The sequence below is a fragment of the Trichomycterus rosablanca genome, chromosome 1 (genome assembly GCF_030014385.1).
Source record: "Trichomycterus rosablanca isolate fTriRos1 chromosome 1, fTriRos1.hap1, whole genome shotgun sequence".
NCBI classification, from domain to species: Eukaryota; Metazoa; Chordata; class Actinopteri; order Siluriformes; family Trichomycteridae; genus Trichomycterus; species Trichomycterus rosablanca.
The window spans coordinates 69,409,211-69,436,160 of record NC_085988.1 but is presented as its reverse complement, the minus strand read 5'-3'; the positions used below and the strand labels follow the sequence as shown (position 1 = coordinate 69,436,160).

The 26,950-nt window shown below is 40.5% G+C and overlaps 1 protein-coding gene across 1 annotated transcript in view; it reads left to right on the top strand.

Annotated features, from left to right (window-relative positions):
* Positions 1–26,442, top strand: part of cnot4b (CCR4-NOT transcription complex, subunit 4b) — a 47,485-nt gene extending 21,043 nt beyond the window's left edge. Inside the window, exons 8-13 of the mRNA XM_062995861.1 lie at positions 1,032–1,226; positions 3,017–3,074; positions 3,194–3,455; positions 5,753–6,301; positions 17,988–18,218; positions 23,956–26,442. Coding sequence (XP_062851931.1) covers positions 1,032–1,226; positions 3,017–3,074; positions 3,194–3,455; positions 5,753–6,301; positions 17,988–18,218; positions 23,956–24,281 — 1,621 coding nt within the window. The 3' untranslated portion in view covers positions 24,282–26,442. The remainder of the gene's footprint in view (positions 1–1,031; positions 1,227–3,016; positions 3,075–3,193; positions 3,456–5,752; positions 6,302–17,987; positions 18,219–23,955) is intronic.
* The last annotated feature ends 508 nt before the right edge of the window (positions 26,443–26,950 follow it).

Genomic DNA, 26,950 nt, shown 5'->3' with positions numbered 1-26,950 from the left:
CCTTCTCTGTGTGTGTATCTGTAGAAACCGACAGTCACGCTTTGATATTATTTGAACACCTACAGTGTTTCAGACAGTTTTTGACGTTTTAGTATTGCTGAAGATGACTGAGGGGTTTGCTGGAAGGTTGATGAGGTTTGGAGAGGCACAGACATGAATAAATACATTAGGTTGCACTGTTTTAAATGAATAAATACATCGTTGATGATCTTATTTTTTTATATATATTTTTGTATGTTACTGTTACTATTATTCCTGCATCTAGAGTGAAATAGGCTTCATTCCACTATCACAATACAGAATTGCAGTTTTTAGCTGCCTTATTTTGAACCCATTATGAGAAGAAACGGTTCATTGAAAAAGACTTGCTTGAAAGGCTTGCTTGTTATTCTTGGAAGGTTTAAAGGTAAAAGAAGAAGAGAACAGTCAGCAACGAGACGAATGGACACAATTAAAGGTACAATGAACAAGCCATTAAATATCCTGAAGATCAAACAGAAGATCATTTATGCCCATGCAGTTAGCTGAGGATTCATGCACGCACTAATTTGATGAGAAGTCTTGACTCACAATTGATGATCGAATTCATTCCAAATGTGGTTCATGGGGTTGAGGTTGGGGCTCTGGGCAGTTTACTGGAGTTTATTCACCACGAACTTATGAAACCATGTCTATATAAAGCCCACTTGCATATAGGCATAGTTATGCTGGAAAAGGCTGAAAGCATATTATGTTTTTCAGATAATTGCTATTTTATTAGCACTGGGTGTGGCTGAAAAACTTAATTGTGTCCGTTTTACGTACAGACTATGGGTGTGAGTTTTTACACTTTGGGTTCATGTGTTGGAAGTCTTCTTGATGTATTTTTAATTCATCAGATTTTGATAAAAGTTTTGCACCTTCAAGTTCATTACATCTCTTCATCCCCTCAACATGTGAAATCACTGGTACCTAGAAAGCATTCTTTCCACCCATTTTCCTCCTCTTGCTCATCCTCTTTTTCTGTTTGATTCTCCTTTTTTTTCAAATAGTATCAACAAAGATGCATGGCCATCGTTACAGCCCACAGGAAAGACACCCAATGGGGTTTCAGATCTCTCCAAGAGCCCGCCTATAGATGGAGGCTCAGACTGTGAACACCTGACTCCAGATGGACCAGATTCTGAACTGGGCCTAGGATCCCTCCCAGCCCTCACTTCTTTCTCCTTAATCTGTGAACCTACCAGGTACAATCACCAATAATCACACAGTGCAGTCAGCGTTTTCTAATAAATTTAAAAAAGTAAAAAATTATGTGTCACATATTTTGACTTCATGTTCATGGCTGGGAAGTGTAAATCTCTCTTGTCTAGCCTGAAGGTTTGGCTGTTTTGGGTCATTGATTTATTGCACACTATTGCATTTTTTCTTACCCTAGTATTGCACCATCTATTCTTCAGCAGGCTACTTTTACATTTTCATTACAATAGATATCACATTGCCAGACAAAAAGCACTGCATGTACAGTTGTAAAGAAAATGATTCAACCCTTATTGCAAATTAGGTTTATTTACAGCAAAATTTACACATTTTTAGTTGTTTGCAATGAACCAATCAAAGGGGAACTATTTAAACAGCTCAACACAACAAGTTTTCTCCAAATCCAACACAAAATGTCACTTCTAATGACTACTGCAGTCTCAGAATTATTCAACCCCCTCACGAATCCCTCATAAGAACACATACTTGTATATCAGGTTTGACTAAAGGGCTCAATTAATTGCAGCAGGTGTTATTTGAACGAAACACATTAAATACTATAGCATGTTTAAAATATGTTTAAGTCAGGAGAGTTGTTCAAAATGTTAAGAGATGATTGCCTTGCACAAACAAGGAAAAAAATACAAAAAGATGGCAAAGGCACTGAATGTTCCTAGAGATACAGGTGTGGCACGGTTGCTCAGTGGGTAGCACTGTCACCTCACAGCAAGAACGTCCAGGGTTCAGTTCCCAGGTGGAGGGCTCCGGGAGCTCCGGTTTCCTCCCACAGTCCAAAGACGTGTAAGTGAGATATAAAATTGTCCATGACTGTGTTTGACATTAAAATACTTGAACTGATGAATTGTGTGTAACCAGTAAACTACCTGTCCTGTCATGAATGTAAAAACATGACGTTAAAATCCTAATCAATAAATAAATCCTAGAGATACAGTGAAAAGCACATTTTGCAAGTTCAAAGTTAAAAAAAAAAACCACCGGCTGCACTAAGACTTCTGAGAAGGATGTGGCAGAAAGAAGATGCCGGCTGCCACCAGATTCCTGAGAAGGCAGGTGGTCAAAAACTCTCAAGTGACTGCAAATGACCTGCAGCAAGATTTGATGGCATCAGGCACTGAGGTTTCAACTTGCACAGCATATTTACCTACCACATACTTACCACTGAAGGACTACATAGCATTATTGTGCTGAGATTTTTATTTATTTGTTTATTTTTATGCATTTTCTCCCCATTTTCCTCCCGATTTAGCTGCTGAGAGATACCAGATTGCATCCAAGGAGAGCACGTCGCTGTACACGCCTCTTCCGACTTGTGTACAGCCCTCCTCTTCTCGCCCCTGCATTCTGCACAGGCGTCTCTTCCGCCAATCAGGGTCCTTACACAGCGTATGAGACCCACCCACCCACACATAGTCCGGCCCCCACCTTGCAGATACGGTGGCCAATTAGTATCTGCTGCAGGCACTGCTAATTATGCCTGCCAGATGGCGCCCAGCCGACCGGTGGCAACACCGAGTTTCTAACCGAGGAGTTCAGAAACTCGGTGCTGGTGTGCTAGCGGAATATCCAGCTGCGCCACCTGGGCGCCCCGTGCTGAGCTATTTAAAATGTTTTTATTTGATTGGTTTATTGCAAACAGCAGTTTGTAAATTTGCTAATAAACATTATTTACAGTAGGGGTTGATTAATTTCAGACAGTTAATTACATTTAGCCAGTTCCCAAGCTTTCCAGGACTAAACATCTCTTTTTCTTATGCAGTCCCAGTGATCAATCTCCAGAAGTCGTCAGTATAGAGAACGGAGAAACATTGCCGCAGGTAATTTTCATAACAATCGACCAATTAATGAATCCTCATGTTCGTTCTGATTGCTTTTCTCCTCTCCTAATTTTTTTTTCTGCCTCTCACTGTTTGACTCGCACCATCTCATCCCTCAGATTCCTTGCAGTGACTCACCGTCGCCCCCTCCAGGCCTGACCAAGCCGTGTCTTGTGGTGCCAATCAACGTGCCTGGTATAAAGTCACGGTTGCCCTTTGATGGAACGGCCGCTGAGTCGCATTCACTTTTTTCTGACAACAGCAACTTCAGACATCCAAACCCCCTCCCCAGCAACAGCAGCGCACCAGGTTTTCCCAGCTCCACACAGAGCACTACAGACTGGCCCACAGCTCCTGAACCACAGAGCTTATTCACTTCAGGTCAGCAAGACACATTTCAAATCATACGGCTCTTCTTGATTTCTCATTAGAGACACACAAACACAAGTTGTGTTTATTTCCACACCTTTGTTAATGGACTCATTAACAGTGTTAAGTACAGATGTTTCATATCCCAAAAATCAGAAGGATGTTAGCTAGTATGTTATGCTTTAAATCATCTACATGCAAGCTACCAGTAAACTTATGGGTATTAAAAGATCTGTGTTTACAGTACTGCAGCTTAGCTAACTATATAGAAGGGTAAATCTCATTTCTAGTGGTTCATGTACTTTTAATAATAGTTAAAAGGTTTAAAATCTAACGCTGATTCACACCAGCAGTGTTGCATTAACATGAGGGCCAATGATTAGTCTGTGGCTGTGTCTGAAATCGCATACTGCCGTACTAAACTGTACACGAAAGAAGTGTGCGAGAGCGGGTAGTGTGTCTGAATATGTAGTACCCGGATGACCTACTGCATGGGCAGCCATTTTTGAGTATGGAAACACAGCACACTTGCGGTCCGATAATCTATCCCATAATTCAACTGGAGCTGCAAAGGCTTTCAGAGCGGAAGGAAAGATGCCAGAAAGCGGAGAATCAGAGTATGGTATGATTAAGTACAACCCTGAATAATGTTATGAGTAGCTTTGTGAAGGACGACAGAATTAAATTAGTCCTCTTTTTAATTTGTTATAACTGTGGCGATGAGACGGCATGCATCACGTGACGTTGGTTAGATGGCGGACGTAGTACGTACGAGGTTGCGTGCATACTGCACACTTGCGTACCGACTGAGCAGTTTAAGTATGCAATTTCAGATGCACCCTAGGGTGATGCACTTAACTTGCACTTTATTAGTTACACCTGCATTCAATTTCTGAAAATGAAAAGGGTGAAACAAGCAACTGCTAATTAACAGGTGAATCAGTGTAAAATCTGTGTTGTCAAACGATCTTTCTCGGCAACAATACATGTATTTATTTTTATTTGTGCAAGTTTTCTCTTACACACTAATATTTTACCAAAAAAATTCCAAATGTAGCTAAGAGATCAAAAACACGCAGTTTATTCATGACAAAGGTCATGTTATTTTGAGTATATGTATCTACTTATTTATTTTATCATTTTAATAGCAGAAAATAACATTGCAGACTTATCTTTCCCCCTTTCATCTATTTGGAACCAGAACAAGTGGAACAATTTTAACACCCCACCAACAGACACCAAGTCCACATTAACCTTCTACATAAAAATAGATGGCTAGTTAAATGGAACACACACATCATTAACAAACAGAATGTGTAGCAGAATGACAACTTTTTTTAACACTGATGGGATCAGCTCATGTACGCTAGAATCCGAATCTCACCTACAAGTATAACGCGCACATTCCTGATAAGTGGCAAAGGTCCCCCACAATGCGAATCACGCCAAAGCCCACTCACAAACAAACATGTGTTAATAGAGTGCACTGCCTACAGCCACAAGAGCAGGCACCATACAGTAAATATTCAACCCACTAAAGCAGATTCACTGCTTAAATTCATATCACTAATAAAACTGAAACGCACATCTGATTACCACCAGACAAGGGTGGCACGGTGGCTAAGTGGGTAGCACTGTCGCCGCACAGCAAGAAGGTCCTGGGTTCAATCCCCAGGTGGGGTGGTCCGGGTCCTTTCTGTGTGGAGTTTGCATGTTCTCCCCATGTCCACGTGGGTTTCCTCCGGGTGCTCCGGTTTCCTCCCACAGTCCAAAGACGTGCAAGTGAGGTGAATTGGTGACACTAAATTGTCCAAGACTTTGTTCGATATAACCTTGTGTACTGATGAACCTTGTGTAATGAGTAACTACCATTCCTGTCATGAATGTAACCAAAGTGTAAAACATGACGTTAAAATCCTAATAAACAAATAAACAAACCACCAGACAACAGATGCAACTATTAAGTAATAAACAGTATCCTGTTCTATTCAAACAGTTGCTGCCATGGAAATAGTCTACAAGCAGCCATGCCGTAAAAAACCCACTTAATCATGAAACATGGGTTACATAAAAAATTCTATGCTTTTTTTGCTGATTCTCTTTGGATTTCCGCAATGTGAAAATGACCATCACTAGTGGCTTTTAAAAAGAAACATGTCAAAGCAAGTCTTTCATACGTATATGTAACTAAAATTTGTTTAAATCTGTTAGTGGATAGATCAGCTTGTCTTAGGGATGCCTAAAGAGAGCTACTTTTCTGTGAGAATATTTAAGTACGTTATTAATTGCATTCTGTTTTCATTTGGCAGATACCATACCAGTCTCATCCTCCACAGACTGGCAGGCAGCCTTCGGCTTCGGCTCCTCCACCAAACAGCAGGAAGATGACCTTGGCTTTGACCCCTTTGACATCACAAGCAAGGCATTGGCCGACCTTATGGAGAACGAGCTGTCGTTGCAGGACAAAACCTCAACCTCATTTCCAAATCATGTGCCCCCTGCGCCAGGTTTCCCACCTCACATACCCAACTCGCACCACAGTGCTCCCATTGCCAAGGCTCCTCAGCTGCATCCTGTCTCATCTATACACATTCCCCCGAACTGTGGGCTGACCCTGTGCGCCTTCTCCCAACATCCTCAGCATCCTCAGCATTCTCAGCGACCGGGTTATGCCTCATTCAGCTTCTCTGGGCACACACAGGCATCACGTCACAGTTGGCTGGCAATGTCAGCGCGCAGCAACCTCTCACACTTGAACCACAGCGTCACACAACACAGCAGTTTCTTGGACTTAAGTCTGCCACCTCAACAGCAGCAGCTGCAACATAGTACAGGTCTGGGAGGAATCCCCATCACAGGTGAGTTTATCAGTGGTTGATTCTATTGCAGGTGTCATTGATGTAAATGTGTAAGGCTGCATTGACATCATACACAGCAAAACAGCATTTGTGCTGACTGTGCCATTGTTTCCTATGGAGACAGGCAGTGCTTGCCTTGTCCGCTGTGCTACCATGAGTGTCATGCACGTTTACTGCTTTGGTGCTTGGTTTTTACAGCTTGCCACTGTGCTTGAAGTACACTGTGATTGAACTTTCACCAAGTTTACTGCTGACCTTTTCATTCTTTTTATTTTAAATGCAATACGTCAGTATACATTGGTGTCATTGTTGCCCAGAGGGCGTTCCTCATTGATTCGTTAAAGAAATGATCACATGGTTGCTTCTGGCACTGGTCTTTGTGATGACAAAAGCGATTGTCATACAATTATTTTTAAAAACCATGAAACGTATGTGAATACATCAAAATTTTATCATTATTAAAATGCACTTTTTAAATTAAAATTGCTATCTAAAGTGCTGTAAAATCAGTTCATAACGCAGCAGTCTAGCACGCCCGCCCACCACAGCAAATATCTCCAGTTCTCTAGATGGAATCTTAGCCATGCTATCAAGCTAGCCAGGCGTTCAACAGGCACAGTTGCCTGAGCTCACAGAGGGAGGTTGATGAGGTTTGTCGTTGTCATGGGGTTTGACATTGCTGCTGCAAATGCAGCCTCTGCTGGCTTTGTTGGAGGCGCCTGCACAATGGGTTGGCTCACAGCGGTGAGTCTATTTGTACGCTTTATGGCTCTCTGTGCGACTTTACCTCTATCTGGTGAAAAGGTGTGTTGGAGGGGAGCATGATGGGCTTTACTATCACTAGTAAGTAAAGTGCTTCTCTTTCAGGGTGGAAGTTACAAGTGAGAATTAGAAACAGCTAGATTTGGAGAAACTGCCCTCAATACAAATGTACAAACAAGAACACTGTTTGGTTGAAAGGATCTGGGCATCTTTTTCAATTAGTGAGTCGAGCTAACAAGTGTATAAAAATAAATTAGATAAAATAATTTTATTTTTATAAATTAGATAAAAATATTATAAAATTTAATGCTTCTACCCTGGGTTGCAAGAGTTTAGGGAAGGCCCTTTTCTGTTCTAGAATGGCTGTGCCAAACCAATTTTCATAAATGCTTAATAAGTTTGGTGTGGTTGAACTTCAGTGTCCTGAACAGATTTTTGTTCCTAACTCTACTTAACAACTTCATGATCAATTGGAACATCTACTGTAAGCCAAGTCTTCCAGGGATTCATACATTACAAATACTTTAACATTACTTTATTGGGCGGCACGGTGGCTAAGTTGGTAGCGCTGTCGCCTCACAGCAAGGAGGTCCTGAGTTTGATTCCCAGGTGGAGCAGTCTGGGTCCTTTATTAGTGGAGTTTGCATGTTCTCCCCATGTCTGCATGGGTTTCCTCCGGGAGCTCCGGTTTCCTCCCACAGTTCAAAGATATGCAAGTAAGATAAATTGAAGATGCTAAATTGTCCAAGACCGTGTTCGATAAAACCTTGTGAACTGATGAATCTTGTGTAATGAGTAACAACCGTTCCTGTCATGAATGTAACCAAAGTGTAAAACATGACGTTAAAATCTTAATAAACAAACAAACGTTACTTTATTATTTTAGTACTCTTACTTTTTTACTCTTAATGGGCGGCTGGGTAAATAGCAATGTTGTCTCACAGCAAGAAGGTCCTGAGTTTGATTCCCAGGTGGAGCGGTCCTGGTGTCTGCATGGGTTTCCTCTGGAAGCTCCAGTTTCCTCCCACAGTCCAAGACATGCAAGTGAGGTGAATTGGAGATACAAAATTGTCCATGACTGTGTTTGACATTAGACTTGAACTGATGAATCTTGTGTAAACAGTAATTACCTGTCTTGTCATGAATGTAATCAACGTGTGTGAAACATGACCTTAAATACCTACTAAATATTACTCTTTATATTACTCTATTAATAGGCCCAAATTCACACTCCTTCCCAGAAATGTATAGGCTTTTATGGTTGCTTGTATAGTGGCCAAGGGCGTGGTTTTGCAAGGGGATCTCCAATAGACTCATGGTCAGGAGTCCACATACATATGATCACATTGTGTACATGCAGTGTGTAGTTAAACTTTGTTTTGTTTTTAATTTCAGAAATGGTAATGTTTGGTGTCAGGTTGTAATGCACAACACAGATCCAGTAGGAGGCAGTATGGCACTGTTATATACAACCTTTAGATATTTCTAGAACGTTCTGGTAAATGGTAGTTTTTTTATTTCTTTGAGTATTTCTCATGATTGTAAGTGTTTTCTAAAAGAGTGGAAGAAGTGAAGAGTTTCATATTAAGTTCTTTAGTAATAGGACTGTCAGAATAAGTTAGAACTTTAGGAAATAAAAGCATTTTTCTGGCACGTTTGTCATTAACAGTCTTCTTCCTTCATAATTCATTAAAAGTAAAGTTTAGTTCATTTAGCAAATATTTTTACAAACAGCGAGGCTCAGTAATGATGTCAGAGATCACTCGGTTTACCGACAAGGAAGTCATAATTCGACTAATGTGCTTGGTTAAAAAGCCTATTTAAATTCATTCCCAGCAGCTGAGGCCTCATAAACAGGTGCTATTCGATAGCACAGCCGTGAATCATACTCTGATCTCAGCGGTGGTGGGCTAGCACTACAGACCTCTGCACCACCCAAGCACTTGGAAAAGATTTTGTATTATTTTACCTGGGCAGCACGGTGGCTAAGTGGGTAGCACTGTCGCCTCACAGCAAGAAGGTCCTGGGTTCGATCCCCTGGTGGGGGGGTGGTCTGGGTTCTTTCTGTGTGGAGTTTGCATGTTCTCCCCGTGTCTGAGTGGGTTTACTCCGGGTGCTCCAGTTTCCTCGCACAGTCCAAAAACATGCAAGTGAGGTGAACTGGAGATACAAAATTGTCCATGACTGTGTTTGATATAATCTTGTGAACTGATTAATCTTGTGTGTAAAACATGACGTTAAAAATCCAATTAAACATCTGTATGGAGTCTGACTCCATACGTGTGGACTAAATGTTCTGGAATCTTATTGTTTTTGTTAAGATTTCTTTATCTCTGATAAAACGAAGCACACAGACCATACCCATACTCACGTATTGGGCTTCATTGGGCTAATTTGTGCTTGGAGCCTGGAAATTGCCATTTACTATTTTTTAAATACAAAAACGCACTGATGTTGTCAGGCAGATTTAATATAATGTCTGCATGTCTCGTAATTATTATTATTATGTTTAGTTCTATGTCTGCGTAGACACCCAGCTATTCGATATTCGGTGGACTAGCATACCAGCCTCTGCACCACCCAAGCGCTTGGAAAAGATTTTTTATTATTTTTGCATGTTCTCCCCGTGTCTGCGTGGGTTTCCTCTGGGTGCTCCGGTTTCCTCCCACAGTCCAAAAACATGCAAGTGAGGTAAACCGGAGATACAAAATTGTCCATGACTGTGTTGAATTGATGAATCTTGTGTAACGAGTAACAACTGTGTCTGTCATGAACGTAACCAAAGAATATAAAACATGATGTTAAAATCTAAATAACAATTACAGAGCAAGCTTAAACAATTTCCACCTGAAGTTTGCACATGGATTGGAAATGTCTTTTTAATGTTATACTTTGATCTAAATGTACCCAGCTACCCCCCCTTCCCCCAGTGGTCTGAACATACTTGACTATGGTATTCATACAAGGGTAATTTAGTCAAGTACTTGACAACTATACCGACCACTTGCTACTGGAAAGAGTAAAATTATTATTAAGTGCCGTCAATTCCGACTCATGGCAATCATATGGATAAGGTTTCTCCAGAACATCCTGTCTTCTGTTCTCCAGGCTTCTTAATGGCTCATTCATAAGAGCACAAATGTGCACCATCCTATGCTACAGTGTGCAACACAGAACTTTCTAAACAGTGCCAATGTGCATTTTTGTGTTTGCAGTTATGCCCAGAATTGTAATAAGGCATGGCCTAATATGACATTTCGAAAGCAGTATTGAAAGCAAATATTAAAACAAATCTAAAATGAGACTAGGCACATTTATTCTACACTGATGTTTTATTTCATTGATGTTGGAAGTAGAGATGTACCGATCGGGGTTTTTGGCACCGATTCCGATCTCCGATCTCCTTTCAGGGACATCGGGCGATAGCCGATTCCGATCAGGGGGGGGGTTGGAGGTTTAGCAGTAAATAAAATAAATAAACTTAAAAAGAGCCTCACAGTGAAGATAAACCGGAGCAGCGCGCTCGTGTGTGTGTTTGTGCCTTTAGAAGAGATGCTTTGTTCACAGTATCGCTATAAGTGATTCATTGATTCATGAGTTGATTCGTTTTTATGTGAAGCGTAAGTTTCTCTTCTCAGTTATCTCTCTGTGTTTACTGTTATTAATTAAATGTTGTGGTTTTAAACAAACACCAGCTACTACAGAACATTTTGTGTGACTCTTACATTAAAAAGCTTAATTAAAAAGCTTAATTAAACTGCTATTACCACAGATCTGTAACCGAGTCAGACTCGTTCCGTCTAAGGAGCTAAAAGTTTTCTGATCCTAAAAGTTCAGCAGATGATCCTGAGCTAACGAATTTGGTAATGAATAAACTTTTGCCTCGGATTGGCTCTAACGTTTTCTGTTCTCATCTACATCACAAGCAAGAACCGCTTACGATTTACCAAAGTGAACCAGGAGTTTATATAACGTGCTGATAGAATCGACTCAGATGTGACCGGGTTGAATTATCTTTTTAAAGTAAATATTACAATCAGCAAAATTACATCGTATGTATGATGCACAACGTTAATGATGTTATTTTAGGTCATGAAGAGCTTTCACGATGGTTTCTGTACGATGGTTGATGAATGGTGATGTGATGGTTGGTGCTTCGTAGCTCAAAGTCTGGATCAATCCACTGAGCTGTTAACTTAACGTGATCTTTATATATCACACGATCGGATCGGCTACTTTTAGGAAATATCGGCTGATCGCCGATAGTATATATATATATACTGTATATATATATATATATATATATATATATTTTTTTTTTTTTTTTTTTTTTTTTTTTTTTTTTAATAAATTTAGCACGTCCAATTTTTCATCCCATCTATCATTCTCTCATTAGTGCGGATTGCTGCTCCTGGTTGGGGCTGGTTGAGAAACGTGCACAGCCAGTCGACCGTCTTATCACCCACACTTGACGAGTGTAGCGTGGCAGAGTACTGTGCACGGAGGATCACACACTCCGCCACACCCCCTCCCGTCTCCATACAGGCGCCACCAACCAGCCAGCAGAGGGCACGACCGCCCCGTTCCTGAGAGAGCATCCCCTACGGTCTCAAGTCCCGCCCCTCACCCGGACAACAGGCCAATCGTTGTCCATAGCCGCCCAGCCTCGACCGTGAAGGCAGAGCTGGATTCGAAACGACGCTCCTTCGAAATCCAGCTCTGGTTGCAGCGCGTGTCTTTTACCGCTGCGCCACCTGAGCGGCCCGCCGATAGCATATTTTGATAAAAAATCGGCCGATACCGATTCGTAGCCGATCGATCTTCCCATCTCTAGTTGGAAGCTATCACTTTACCTCGTCTCTGTGCTAACAAAGCTGTGTTTTATTCTAGACCAGGCAATTGGCATTTCTCTTTATTGTGAACATGAGTGTTGATGCTATTACATACACTTTAGACTGCTTTAATCGCATTTGCAGAGAGTTAGCATCAGAGCTTAGCTCATCCCTGTCAAGAATTAAGCACGATCAGTCAGTTCAGATAGTGATCAGTAGATGGCTTGCTGTTATTTATGGATGTTGTCAGCGTTTGCAGTGCGCACTGTGAAAATGGCTTGTCTTGGCTGGACGACTGATTAGTTTGAGGGAAGGTGGACTTTATAATTAGTTTGGCTCAAAGCCATGTCCATCTAACAGTGTGCCTGTGAATATCCTCAACACCCTTTGGAAGTATGTAAAATCTTAAGTAACTCCAGTATGAGCTATAGGAAAGGTCATCAGTATCAAAAAGGGGTAAAAAGGGGTAAATTCAGTCAGTGTATCCCTAATTATAATTACCATTTGCATCTAATTCAGAGCTCACTTGAGATCTTTCATTAACTAGTCAGCAGTTAAACTGTTCTAAACCTAATTATCCTGCAGTCCATGTAATCAAAGCGCTGAGAGCTTATATACATTGATCAACCATAACATTAAAACCAGTCACTGGTTGGTGGCATTAAGCGCAGTCTTAAAAAATGCCGTCTGCAGCAGTCAGAAGCCCACTGTAGAGAGCTTTCAAAGAAAAGCTCAAAGTTTTCCAAGACCCAAATCATCAAAAGTTTGGCAATACTTACAACTGGCACAAAACAAAAAGGTGGTTTGTACACTGTGCCAAGCTTTGATGGTACCACAGCAGCACTAGCGCAATGTTGCACGTCTGTATTGTTTTATCAAACTTATTAATCGCGAAGATCCTAGAATACCGTATTCCTTAGCGAGTTCAGTTAGGGCGCATTTTAACTTCTATATTGTTTCATTAAGCTTCTTAATCGCGGAGATCTTGGAATACCATATTCCTTAGCGAGTTAAGGTGTAGCAGATGACCAACTCAAACAACAGCAATAGATGAGCGATCTTCTCTGATTTTACGTCTACAAAGTGGACCAACTAGGTAGGAGAGTCTAATAGAGTGGACAGTAAGTGAACACAGTATTTAAAAACTCCAGCAGTGCTGCTGTGTCTGATCCACTCACACCAGCACAACACACACTAACACACCACCACCATGTCAGTGTCACTGCAGTGCTGAGAATGATCCACCACCTAAATAATACCTGCTCTGTGGTGGTCCTGTGGGGGTCCTGACCATTGTAGAACAAGGTGAAAGCAGGCTAAAAAAAAAAGTATGTGGAGAAACCGATGGACTACAGTCAGTAATTGTAGAACTACAAATTGCTTCTATATGGTAAGTGGAGCTGATAAAATAGACAGTGCGTGTAGAGACAAGGAGGTGGTTTTAATGTTATGGTTGATCAGTGTATGTCCAGTTGTTAAATGTTTTCTCACTGGGTAGAATTTACAGTTAGAGTTTGTTCATGTCCTAACATGAATTCACAGACACACCCTGTGATGTGAATCAAATCTCAAATGTGACACCAGTTTCTCATCTTGTACAGGGAATAGATTTAGTGTTTCTGTTAAGCCCCGTCCTGCATGTGACTGTAGAATAGATTTTCTTTTTCTTAGGTGTTCTGCACAGCAGACCGACAACAAAACAACATAAATATTCATTCAGCGTTGCTTGAACTGTGCTGTCCTTTCTGTCTGACTGAGATCATAAAAGAAAACATCACAAATAAAACAATACCTTATGTAATACCTTATGTAATTTGGGGCGGGTTACTAAAATCTTTTAGCTTTTTCATAGACTAGGACTAAACCAAAACACAGTGAGAGCCATCATCTTAGAATTAAGGAAACCTACACTAAGGGGGCTTTCCTGCTAAAATAAGGTTGGTGTGGGTGTTTAATAACATCAACAGCATTTAGCAGAGGCGTCTATATACAGCAACTTACAAAAGTGCTCTGTTTCCTTTATTAATCACTTAATCACTATAGATCTGCTTGAGCCATGTTAGAAATGTATTGGGTGTCCAGGTGGCGCAGCGGTATTCCACTAGCACACCAGTGCCGAGATTCTGAACTCCTCGGTTCGAAACTCTGTGTTGCTGCCGGTCGGCTGGGCATCATCTAGTGGGCATAATTGGCAGTGCCTGCAGCAGACACTAATTGGCCATCGCGTCTGCTATGGTGGGATGGCCAGACTATGTGGGTGGGGTCTTTTAACGCTGTGCAAGGACCCTGATTAGCAGATAGAGGCGTCGGTGCAGAATGCATGGGCAGAAACAAGAGGTCCTCTAGGACTGTGCACGTGTCGGAGGAGGCGTGAGTAGCAACATACTCTCCTCGGATGCAATCAGGGATTCCCAGCAGCGGAAGACAAATTGACTACGGGAGAAAAATGGGAGAAAATGCATAAATAAATAGGAAAAAAAAGAAATTTATTTATTTATTTTTGTGGTAGGGCTATGCAAGGTTTGTTTGCATTTACAGTATGTAATGTATTTGCCCCTCTTTTGATTTTGAAGTTTCATCTTAAAATTAATTATAATAAAAGATAGACAACACAGGTTAACACCAAATCCAGCTTTCATTCATTCATTTATTCCATTTATTAAAATAAAGATTTATTTAAAACCTATATCACCCAAGTGAAATGTTAATAATCTCCTAAACCTAATAACTGGTTGTTTCAGCCTTGGTAGTAACAGCAGCATTCATATTTTCTGAAGTGCTTACAGCTGATGATTTCACAATGTACAGCTCCATAAATAAGTCTCTAGTTCTTACATAGTTAGTAACAGTATGCGTACAAGGCTTGGCAACTCACCACAATGTGTAAACTGATGAAGAAGAAATCAAATTACACACAGTATGTTTGTTTTCCTTCAAAGCCAGCACCAGTTTAGTTTATTGAAGCCAGTGTGCTGTAAATTGTACAAATCAGGAAGGCACAAGACATTTACAGCAACACAGAAGCTGGTGTTGGCAGGTTCTAAGTTGTTAAGGAAAGCTTTAAAGCTCAGTGCTGGAGTTTATAGGCACAAAGGAACGTTCTGCTTCTTAGTTTAAAATATACTGTAAGATCAGCTCTTATCTCATCCACATCCATGACTTGTTACCATGTATATGTGTTTACATAGTGAGGGATTTGATTCAGAATATTGTGTGTACTCAGTATTTAGTGATGGTTTATTGATGTCAATATAATTTTATGCTGTGTCAAATGCCATAAGTTCTCATTTTAGGGTGGCACGGTGGCTAAGTGGGGTATCACTGTTGCCTCACAGCAAGAAGGTCCTGGGTTCCATCCCCAGGTGGGGTGGTCCAGGTCCTTTCTGTGTGGAGTTTGCATGTTCTCCCCGTGTCTGCGTGGGTTTCCTTCGGGTGCTCCGGTTTCCTCCCACAGTCCAAAGACATGCAAGTGAGGTGAATTGGAGATACTAAATTGCCCACGATTGTGTTCGATATATATCCTTGTGAACTGATGAATCTTGTGTAACGAGTAACACAATAAATAAATAAGTAAATAAGAATAAATAAGTTCTCAAAACCCCAAAACATGAAGTTGGCACTCTATCTGATCTTTTTAGTCTGTGCTTTAAAATATGAATTTTTAATTACTTGTGACACTTAGACACCCAGTTCAAGTCCTGATTGCTTAAACTCTGATTTTGTGCCAAAAAAATTAAACAGCCCAGTGTGTTTCTGATTTTCTTTAACCTTTAGTTATTTTCCTTCTGTGGTATTTTCATTCCTAATCAGCTTAAAATTTGTTATAGTGCAGATTTTTATTAGTAGTAATAGTCGTGGTAGGTCTGGTTTCTCCGGACTCGCTGTTGACCCTGTCTAGGAAAAGCGGTGGTAAAACAGGAAAATGATGATGAGTAGTAATAGTACATTCATTACACACAATGTTGCATTTCGTAATTTTAGCATGAAAGCACAAAATGACACAAGCAAACGACACACACATAAACATGCACTTGAACTCAACCACCAGCTAACTACTCAGTTTCGTAATAGATGGTACACATACACAAAAAAGATGAAAACAATGGGTGGTTAGGTGGCGCAGCGGTAAAAACACTAGCACAACAGAGCTGAAGTCTCGTACTTGTGAGTTCGAATCTCAGCTCTGCGGCCAACAGGCTGGGCACCTACACCGGCAATGATTGGCTTGTCTGTTGGGTTGGATGCTGCAGGGGTTTCTTTGTAACTGATGAAAAAATGATCTCTTCTGGCTGATCGATGGTGTCTGCGTTAGAGGCGAGGGATAAAGGGCATCAGTGCGTAACTCCATCTGTGGGACTGAGCTTGGTGTAAATATGCAGGAGTGGAGGTTAGCAGCAGTAGAGAGTGAAGCAAAATTCAATCCGGTAATTGGACATGACTTAAATGGGAGGGAAATTGGAAAAAAGAATGAAGGATGAAGAGAATTACTACTGTTAATGACTGCCAGAAAATGGAAAAAGCTGTTAAGTATTATCAGTATCACTTTCTGTAATAGTTTGTAACATGTTTGTATTTCTTACTGGACTTTGAATGTGTTTTAACACATGATTGCTGTTTCTACAAACTATGTGTCAAAGGAAATTACAGCACTAAGGGGAAGTTCTAATTTGCTTTTATGACTCTTTTTAATGTTTAAATTCAGCCACATGCACCAGCATTGCTACCATTTGTCAATCCTGGCTTGCTCCACAGATTCATTTTTATCCTTATCGATATGATGGAGCTGCTGCCTTTTAGTTCAGGGTTACTGATTAATGCATTACACAACTACAACTGCCTGATGTGACACAACCCGTTCTTGATATATAGCCCATTTAAAACTGCAGGTACACATCCTAGTCTTTCTGGAATTGATCTACAATAAAATACTGTTGAAAATGTGTGGTTCATATTCATTACTGATTCATTTACTGATGTACATGGTGTTCTGTCAATACTTGGTTTTAACCTTGGTTTTAACCTTGAACCTTGAATATAATCTTTGTAATCTGTGATTGAGACATCATGAAATATTCAACTATGATATTGAGCTTTTAAAAGAAGTAGAAAGCCTCTTAAGCATTCTGTTACTTGACTTTTCTTTCCATACTTTGTTTTATCCTGGTCAGGGTTGAGGTGTGCCCATTTTCTCCAGAATCATCGTTGCCGTGCACATTTTTGGGTTATTGTCCTAATGTTTTAGCTAATCTGGGTATGTTTAACATATACAGCTAAAATGTTTTTACACTTATGTCAGATTCCATATATCTTTCTTTACACTGCATATGCTCGAATTCAGGGTGAAATACATATATACAAATATGGCGTTTTTATTTCCTACATAGTGGCAGTTGTAGCCTAGTGGTTAGAGTACTGGACCAGTAATCAAAAGATCACTGGTTCAAGCCCCACCACTGCCAGGTTGTCACTGTTAGTCCCTTGAGCAAGACCCTTAACCCCTAAATTAGACAAAATACTGTTTTGTCCACTGCTGAAACATTAGGACAACCACCCAAAATATGGATGGCAACAGTGATTCTGGAGAAAACGGACACACTTCAACCCTGACCAGGATAAAATCGTGGTCAGATATGGAAAAGAAATTGGGGGGAAAAAGCAATTTATTTAAAGTCAAGTGACAGAATGCTTCCAAAGCTATCTACTTTTAGAAGCTCAATTTCATGGTTGAATATTTCATGACGTCTCAATCACAGAGATTATATTTAATCAAGGTTAAAAACGAGTATTGACAGAACACCATGTACATCAGTAAATGAATTATTAAATTATCAACAGTAATTTATTGTAGATCAATTCCAAAAGGACTAGGACGATTTCAAGCTGGTTCAAGCCCCACCACTGCCAGGTTATCATTGTTGCTTATGTATTATTAAAGCTATTTCTCGTTTCAATATTGTAATTTTATACATTTTTATACATAACCAGCGATATCCTCTGTATATGTCTTGTATAACTTATATTCAACCGAGAATGAAACCCTGCTCCTAATGATTTTGCACTACTACTTTCCTTCTTTCTTTCCTTCCATGCAGAAAACAGCAGTTCAGTAGAAGGTATAAATGTCAAAGAATGGCAAGATGGTCTGCGAGCTCTTTTACCCAACATTAACATCAATTTCGGTGGGTTGCCTAACTCCTCATCTTCCTCCTCTTCATCCTCCTCCTCCTCATCCTCTTCGTCCAGCGTAAATCACACAGGGGGTATTACACACAGTCTGAGCTGGGACGGCACGGCCAGCTGGATGGACCCGGCCATTATCACAGGTATGAAAGATTCTTGCTTACAACTGTAAAAAGTAAAATGTAATTATAAGTTTAAACATGTTTTTTGCTACTACTGTTTAAAGTCTAAAGTTTACATACACTTATAAGTAGGGTCTTACTCAATTCATGGGAAAACTTGCTTAATTTCATGGACCTATTTTAAAAAAAATTACGGATATGATGGATTTTTCCAAAAAAGTGCCACATTTCACAGTAGTCATTTAATTACACTCATAAATTAAATGATAGTATAAATGGAAGCTACAATACACAGCACAGCCTACCTTAACGGTTGAATGTAAACCTAGAACATTCAGCAACTGTCTCAAAGATGAAAATTCTCGTCTATGTTTTGACACAGAATTAGTTGGGAATTTTGTAAACCTAGTTACTCGAGTAGTGGGCGGCACGGTGGCTAAGCGGGTAGCACTGTCGGCTCACAGCAAGAAGGTCCTGTGTTCGATCCCCAGGTGGGGTGGTCCAGGTCCTTTCTGTGTGGAGTTTGCATGATCTCCCCGTGTCCGCATGGGTTTCCTCTGGGAGCTCCGGTTTCCTCCCACAGTCCAAAGACATGCAAATGAGGTGAATTGGAGACACTAAATTGTCCATGACTGTGTTTGATATAACCTTGTGAACTATCGCTCCTATCATGAATGTTACCAAAGTGTAAAACATGACGTAAAATCCTAATAAACAAACAAGTTACCCGAGTAGTGTTTTTAGCTTCTTTAGACTTTGACATCTTGGATATTTTGACTAACCGATTGCTAACTAAATTGCTGTAGGATTGCTCTGACCACCTCAGAGTGCCAGTTAACCAGTAATTGTAAGGCACTTGAATGCTACGCAAATGAAAAATGTAAAACCGTAGCGTTAGCGATTTTCATGGCCGTGAATTAGGTAGGACCTTACTTATAAGGAACATATACAGGTCCTTTTCAAAAAATTAGCATATTGTGATAAAGTTCATTATTTTCCATAATGTAATGATAAAAATTAAACTTTCATATATTTTAGATTCATTGCACACCAACTGAAATATTTCAGGTCTTTTATTGTTTTAATACTGATGATTTTGGCATACAGCTCATGAAAACCCAAAATTCCTATCTCAAAAAATTAGCATATCATGAAAAGGTTCTCTAAACGAGCTATTAACCTAATCATCTGAATCAAGGAATTAACTCTAAACACCTGCAAAAGATTCCTGAGGCTTTTAAAAACTCCCAGCCTGGTTCATTACTCAAAACTGCAATCATGGGTAAGACTGCCGACCTGACTGCTGTCCAGAAGGCCATCATTGACACCCTCAAGCAAGAGGGTAAGACACAGAAAGAAATTTCTGAACGAATAGGCTGTTCCCAGAGTGCTGTATCAAGGCACCTCAGTGGGAAGTCTGTGGGAAGGAAAAAGTGTGGCAGAAAACGCTGCACAACGAGAAGAGGTGACCGGACCCTGAGGAAGATTGTGGAGAAGGGCCGATTCCAGACCTTGGGGGACCTGCGGAAGCAGTGGACTGAGTCTGGAGTAGAAACATCCAGAGCCACCGTGCACAGGCGTGTGCAGGAAATGGGCTACAGGTTCCGCATTCCCCAGGTCAAGCCACTTTTGAACCAGAAACAGCGGCAGAAGCGCCTGACCTGGGCTACAGAGAAGCAGCACTGGACTGTTGCTCAGTGGTCCAAAGTACTGTTTTCGGAAATCAAGGTGCCAGAGTCTGGAGGAAGACTGGGGAGAAGGAAATGCCAAAATGCCTGAAGTCCAGTGTCAAGTACCCACAGTCAGTGATGGTCTGGGGTGCCATGTCAGCTGCTGGTGTTGGTCCACTGTGTTTTATCAAGGGCAGGGTCAATGCAGCTAGCTATCAGGAGATTTTGGAGCACTTCATGCTTCCATCTGCTGAAAAGCTTTATGGAGATGAAGATTTCATTTTTCAGCACGACCTGGCACCTGCTCACAGTGCCAAAACCACTGGTGAATGGTTTACTGACCATGGTATTACTGTGCTCAATTGGCCTGCCAACTCTCCTGACCTGAACCCCATAGAGAATCTGTGGGATATTGTGAAGAGAAAGTTGAGAGACACAAGACCCAACACTCTGGATGAGCTTAAGGCCGCTATCGAAGCATCCTGGGCCTCCATAACACCTCAGCAGTGCCACAGGCTGATTGCCTCCATGCCACGCCGCATTGAAGCAGTCATTTCTGCAAAAGGATTCCCGACCAAGTATTGAGTGCATAACTGAACATAATTATTTGAAGGTTGACTTTTTTTGTATTAAAAACACTTTTCTTTTATTGGTCGGATGAAATATGCTAATTTTTTGAGATAGGAATTTTGGGTTTTCATGAGCTGTATGCCAAAATCATCAGTATTAAAACAATAAAAGACCTGAAATATTTCAGTTGGTGTGCAATGAATCTAAAATATATGAAAGTTTAATTTTTATCATTACATTATGGAAAATAATGAACTTTATCACAATATGCTAATTTTTTGAGAAGGACCTGTATACTTACCCTATTTATACTGGGTACTTCTACTCTCCTAAACCTTTAACTCTTAAAAAAAAAAAAAAAATGATTTCCAATGTTCTCACTGACCAGCTTGAATGTATTTTGTAAATGTAAACAAATGTAGAATTTAATGCCTGCATCACATTTAAATAAAGTTTGGACAGGGCCAAAACAAGTAAAAAGTTACCCCCTGAAAGATTCCATCATAATCAGTGGTAGCGGGTGGGGTGTATCTGGATTTTGTATACAAGAAGGATCCAACAAAAAGGCTGTCTGTTTAAGCAAAAATGGGTCATAGCTCACCATAAACAAAAATAATTATCTCATGAAGTTTGGTACAATCAGTTCAAAAAGAATGTTTCTCAAAGCAAGATGTTGAGTTCTTTGTCTCAAATATGAAAAGGACCATCCAGACTGTAATTAGCGAAAGGTGTAAAAGGCATTATATGTCAAGGTATGGAAAAAAAAATCCACAAAAGTGATTAAAAGTGAGTTCCCTAGTAATTAAAAAGTGCAATTAATGGCATGCATGCGACAAAAGTTAGAGCAGGAGGCATTATATTATGGACAGTGGTAGCCTAGTGGTTAAGGTACTGGAATAGTAATCAGAAGGTTGCCAGTTCAAGTCTTGCCACCACCAAGTTTCCACTGTTGGGTCCCTGTGCAAGGCCCTTAACCTTTAATTGTTCAAAAATCGTGTATAGTCATAATTGTAAGTCACTTTGGATAAAAGCGTCTGCTAAATGCCGAAAATTTAAATATTTAAAATTATAATTAAGCTGGTCACTAAAATATTAAAAATATCTTGTTTTTGTACAAATTTTTTTTATTTTGTATGCATTTTCTCCCCATTTCCTCCCGATTTAGCACACTCAGTTTTGTCTTTCACTGCTGAGAGATACCAGATTGCATCCAAGGAGAGCACGTCGCTTGTACACGCCTCTTCCGGCATGTGCACAGCCCTCCTCTTCTCGCCCCTGCATTCTGCACAGGCGTCTCTTCCGCCAATCAGGGTCCTTACACGGCATATGAAGACCCACCCACCCACACATAGTCCGGCCCCCACCCTGCAGATAAGGTGGCCAGTTTGTATCTGCTGCAGGCACTGCCAATTATGCCCGTTAGGTTCTGCCCAGCCGACCGGTGGCAACACCGAGTTTCGAACCGAGGAGTTCAGAAACTCGGTGCTGGTGTGCAAGCGAAATTCCCCGCTGCGCCACCTGGGCGCCTTGTTTTTGTACTTTTGGCAATTAAAAGGGTTTAAGAGAATTAACAAATCACAGATTCTTGTTTTTATGTCATTTAACAAAATGTCCTAACTTTTCTGGAAATAGGGTTTGTAACTAAAATCATGTTTTCCAAGATGAGAGAAATCAGTCTTGCTTTTTAGATCAAAATCTCTTTGTTCTTGGAATTTTCAGACTTCTTCTCTCATGTAATAGAAGGTTTTGGCTGACCTTTTAAAAAGAGTCATTTGTGTTTTCAACCAAGAAATGACTGAATACATTTTCCTTGTTAGAAACATAAATAATGCATGTAGACCTTTTTGGGAAATTATTTTATAATCTAAAATGTCAGAGATGTAAAGGCATCTTGTAGGTCGTGTAGGTGGACATATTATTTTCTCTTACTACATGAACTGTATGAATATAGCCAAATGAACTAAAACTGAAATAAACTGAAACTGCAGCATTTCATATTACAGAAGCTTTACCAATCTTTTCGGACAACTTTGTAGCTTTTCCTGTTAAAAATCCATTAAAAACCTCGCCTCTGGAGCGCCTTTTGTCTCTTATAGAGATAGTATTGTAATACTTTGTGCATTAGAACAAAGTGGAATACAGTGATTTATGCTGCAGTGTTATGCCGTTTGTGACTATAACGATAACTCTCTGGGAAATGATTGATTAGTATGGAAGTCACGTTTGTTGTTTGAGTGTTGGTGGCAGCTGCCTTGCAGCATCCATCATCTACAAGAGTTTTGAAATTAATGACTTGCAGCTAAACCTTTGAGCCTGAACCATTTTAACAGCCCTATACTAAACAGCAAAGTATAGAGTAACATCCGGTTTCTATGGAAATGAATCCCTTATTGCTACTTCATATATCTGAGAGCTGTCTGTGGCTGCCTGCATTGCCTGCCTAAGTAGACCTGAGATAATGGACTATATGAGAGTTGTGACTAAAAGGAAACATGAAATGTACTTTTTTCAATGGTCACTAGTTACTTACCTAATTTCTTTCTAAATCCCTTTATTTAAAGCAACCTACACTCATGACCAAATGCAGTCCAAACCATTGCTTAAAAGTCCACGTGGCAAGTGGCAGTAGTGGGGCTTGAAACCAGTCACTGTCTTATTACTAGTCCTGTACCTTAACCACTAAGCTAACACTGCCCCATTTTCTTAATTACACTTGATGTCTAATGCCTAGTTCACACTACATGATTTTTGCCCTGATTTTCGTTCGCCGACTGGTCATCACTAGATTTGCCAGCTTGGAGGCAACTCGGCATTTGCCGAGAGATATCTAGCAAGCTCAATATCTGGATATCAGTCGGGCGACTGGCAAGGGAGGAGTTGTAAAACGTAGGACGGGGTGTAGTATAGTTTATCAGAATACATTGGCACACACACATTTTACAGTATTTCTGACCTTATCGTTCTCGACAAACCATAAACCAACGGTTAATTGCAAAAAATATTTGTTAACTTCCAACTCACTACAGAACAGACAATCCCTGCTGGTTGCGTAGCCAAATCAACTCGGTTTCATTTCTTTTTCCTCGTTGCTTTTAGGCTGCACATCAGCGCAGAAACAACTTTGATCACTCGCTTATTATTGACATGCATTTTTTAACGCTCGCGTACAAGTTTATTAAATTATTATTATTTTTGTCTGTGTGGGTGTGACCTAGGTTGTGAAAAACCCTGCACTACACAACCTCACTCTTGACCAAAGTGTTCTGGGGCTACATAGTGTGGAACTATATCATTTAAAGTGAATGCATTAGCCATACTATTTAGTACAGCATTTGAATGTTGTCATAATGTTGAGCTTCACCTACAGGATTCATGGATTGAAGTTCACTATTAAAATTTTTTTCCACCTATCTTCAAGCCTCCATCACCTTTTCTAGAAGGTGGTTACCTAAACAACTAATCAAATGGAAAAAAAAGTTTATGTAATATAAATTTTTTTGTCCCTCTCTGTGTTACAGGTGTTACAGGTGTCCCAGGATCCTCAGCCAACTGTCTGGACTCTCTTCAAGACGAAAGTCCTCCTCACTGGCTTAAGTCCCTGCAGACCCTCACAGAGATGGATGTACCATTAGGATCCACAGTGCCCCCTCAGCCCCCACACAACACACCCTTCAGTGCCCAGATGTCCCTTCACAGAGCCAGCTGGGCACCCTACCTACCCCCAGCCTCCACTAGCGCTCCCAGTCAGTTCCACTCTCCCCCGCCAGGCTTTCAAACAGCATTCAGAGCCTCAGCTCAGCCCCCCACAGACCTGCTGCAGAGTGCTGGCCTGGACCGCCACTAGGGCCTGGGACATTGATGCCTTTTTCCTTTACTCCAGAAAAAAACCAAATGCACAACAAGATTTAAAGAAAAACCATGAAATACAAACCTATTAACAAAGTGATGATAAAATTATATGATTTTTCTTCCTTCTTCTGGCCATTTTGACACCCCACCCCCACCCCACCCCACCCCTTGGTTTCACATTTTCTTGGTTTCACATTTTCTTGGTTTAGTCTTGTTTCCCAGGTGCTCTATCCCATCATCCAAAATAAGGAGGTTCTTTTAACACTGCATTGTTAATTGGGGAATGAAGTAATGTCACATTTTGTAGTAGTATTAGGGTGAAAAATTCATATAACGAGGAAAGTTAAATGAAAAATCATGCAAAAATCATGAGTGAGTGGATTTGTGTATCAGACAGGATTCCATTGAAACAACGAAGAGTGTTTACCTTTCAGGCGATACTATAGTGTATTTTTGCCTGCACAGAAAAAAAGGTTGCTTCTCACTAGCAGTAAAAAATCACTATGATTTAATAAGTAAACCAGGTGAGGTGATGGCCAGATGGCCAGTATTTTTCATGACAAACTTTCATCCGTGTGATGGCTAATGGAGTGGAACAGAAAATGTTCAGCAAGTAAAAATGTTGAAAAGACCAATTCAGATAAGGTACAACCTTGTTTAAAGATACATGTAAACATTTGCAGCCTTTAGCAGACACTTTATCCAAAGCCAATAACAATTATGACTGACTACAGTTTTTGAGCAATTGAGGGTTAAGGGCCTTGCTTAGGGGCCCAACAGTGGCAAATTGGTGGTGGTGGTAATGTAAATGCCGCAAATGGTGGGGCTTGAACCAGCAGCCTTCTGATTACTTGTCCAGTACCCTAACCACTGGCCACTGCCCTATAGAAGTACTTGTGAAGTCAATCCCAAAGCAAAGTCGACCAATCACATCGTCTTAGCCAAAGATAAGTTACTTTACCCATGTTTTTTGCCCTCACACTGTAACATTTATATTTCAGCTCATAGCTGCTTGGTTTGGCTTAGTGCTTTCTACTCTTCAAATACAGAACTATTACGTAATACAAAACTAAGCAAGGTCAACATCAAGTGCTCTTTTATTTTAATCATGAGCCTGCTTTACTCTCTACTATCCATATCATATTCATGCATGATGCTGAACGATTAGTTGTTCAGCTAAAAGAAACCAGTGTTTTTTCTGTCTACATTTAGCCTTAAATTTTTGACTTCAGTCTAGAGGCAGCCTTAACTCTCCGGGTATGGCTTTTGCATCATGCCTTCAAGAACTGCACAGGATGTGTCATCATACTTCCATTGACCGAGTGTTGCCTTTCAGAGCCTTGCTCAAGACCCTCTCACCATGAGTGCTGGGAGGGACAGGAAGCTTTTCGGCTGCAACACTGCACTTAACCTCTGTATCAGAGGACAGTGCATTGCAAATGAAGCCAAAGGCCTTTTCAGGGGGACTGAACCCATTAAAATAAAGGGTAAGAGATGAAGCGCCACTGTGTGGTGTTTTTGTAGCTACTTTTACACAAAAAGAACATCCAAAGGGGAGTGTGCATTACTGGATGAGATGAATAGAAGGTGGAAGCAATATGGTCTGCAAATGGATGGAAGGTTGGATAGTAAGCTTGTTTTGAAACCCACTGGTACAAATGTGTCCTTTGCTTTAGTTGAGAAAACACTGTTGTTTGCACTTGTAAATGTCTAAATCATATCGGGTTGCAATAAGGTGAGCAAACTAATTATATTCAGTTAATAAGATGATCCTTTAATAATGAGCACAAACAAATTTAGCTTATTAGAGTAATTAGTTTGTTTTTTTCTCGCACTTATGGTGAAAGCTGGGATAGAAGCACAGATGGGCAACGACAGTTCTGTCAAGGCAGACCAAAGGCTTTTTAAACCCCCCCTTCCTCGTCTCCTTTAATTTTCTTTTAATGGTCTTAATCCTGTATCACTTGTGTAGGTTCCTGCCAACTGTTCAGTATTTGACAGTATTCAAGAGCAGTGATTAAAAATTAAATCTTGAAATGAACCAATACGGTTCAACTATGAGAAGAAAAAAAAACACAGAACATTTAAAATGAAGAGCTGAAGGAATTGTACTGTGCAGGTCTGGAAGAATAAAACAATCTTTAATAAATGAAAAAGTCTTTTGAAGTCATTTTTTCAACCATAACAGTGAGTTTGTGCTTGTTTTCTTACAAGCATTGTACCTTGTGTATTGTGTGCTTACCTTTTACTTGATGTACTGTAGACTGATATGCAGTGATTATGCAGCATGACTCCAGCCAGCTAGGTTTGATCACAGATGTGCCTTTGGCATGTTTTACCTGCATCTATTTTCTGGCCACTCTGGTTTCTGGAATGATTTTTTTCCCCCTACTTTATTTATACATTTTCTCCCAATTCAGAGTAGTCAATTTGTTTTCCGCTGCTGGGGGATCCCTGATTGCAGTCGAGGTGTGTATATTGCTGCTCACGCCTCCTCTGACCCTCGCGCAGCCCTTCGCAGAACCCTTTTTTTGTTTATGCACTCTGCACTGGCGCCTCTTTATCTGCCAATTAGGGCCCTTACACACCGTTTGAAGACCCCACCCACATAGTCCGGTCATCCCGCCCTAGCAGAACCGTGTCTGCTGCAGGCACTGTCAATTA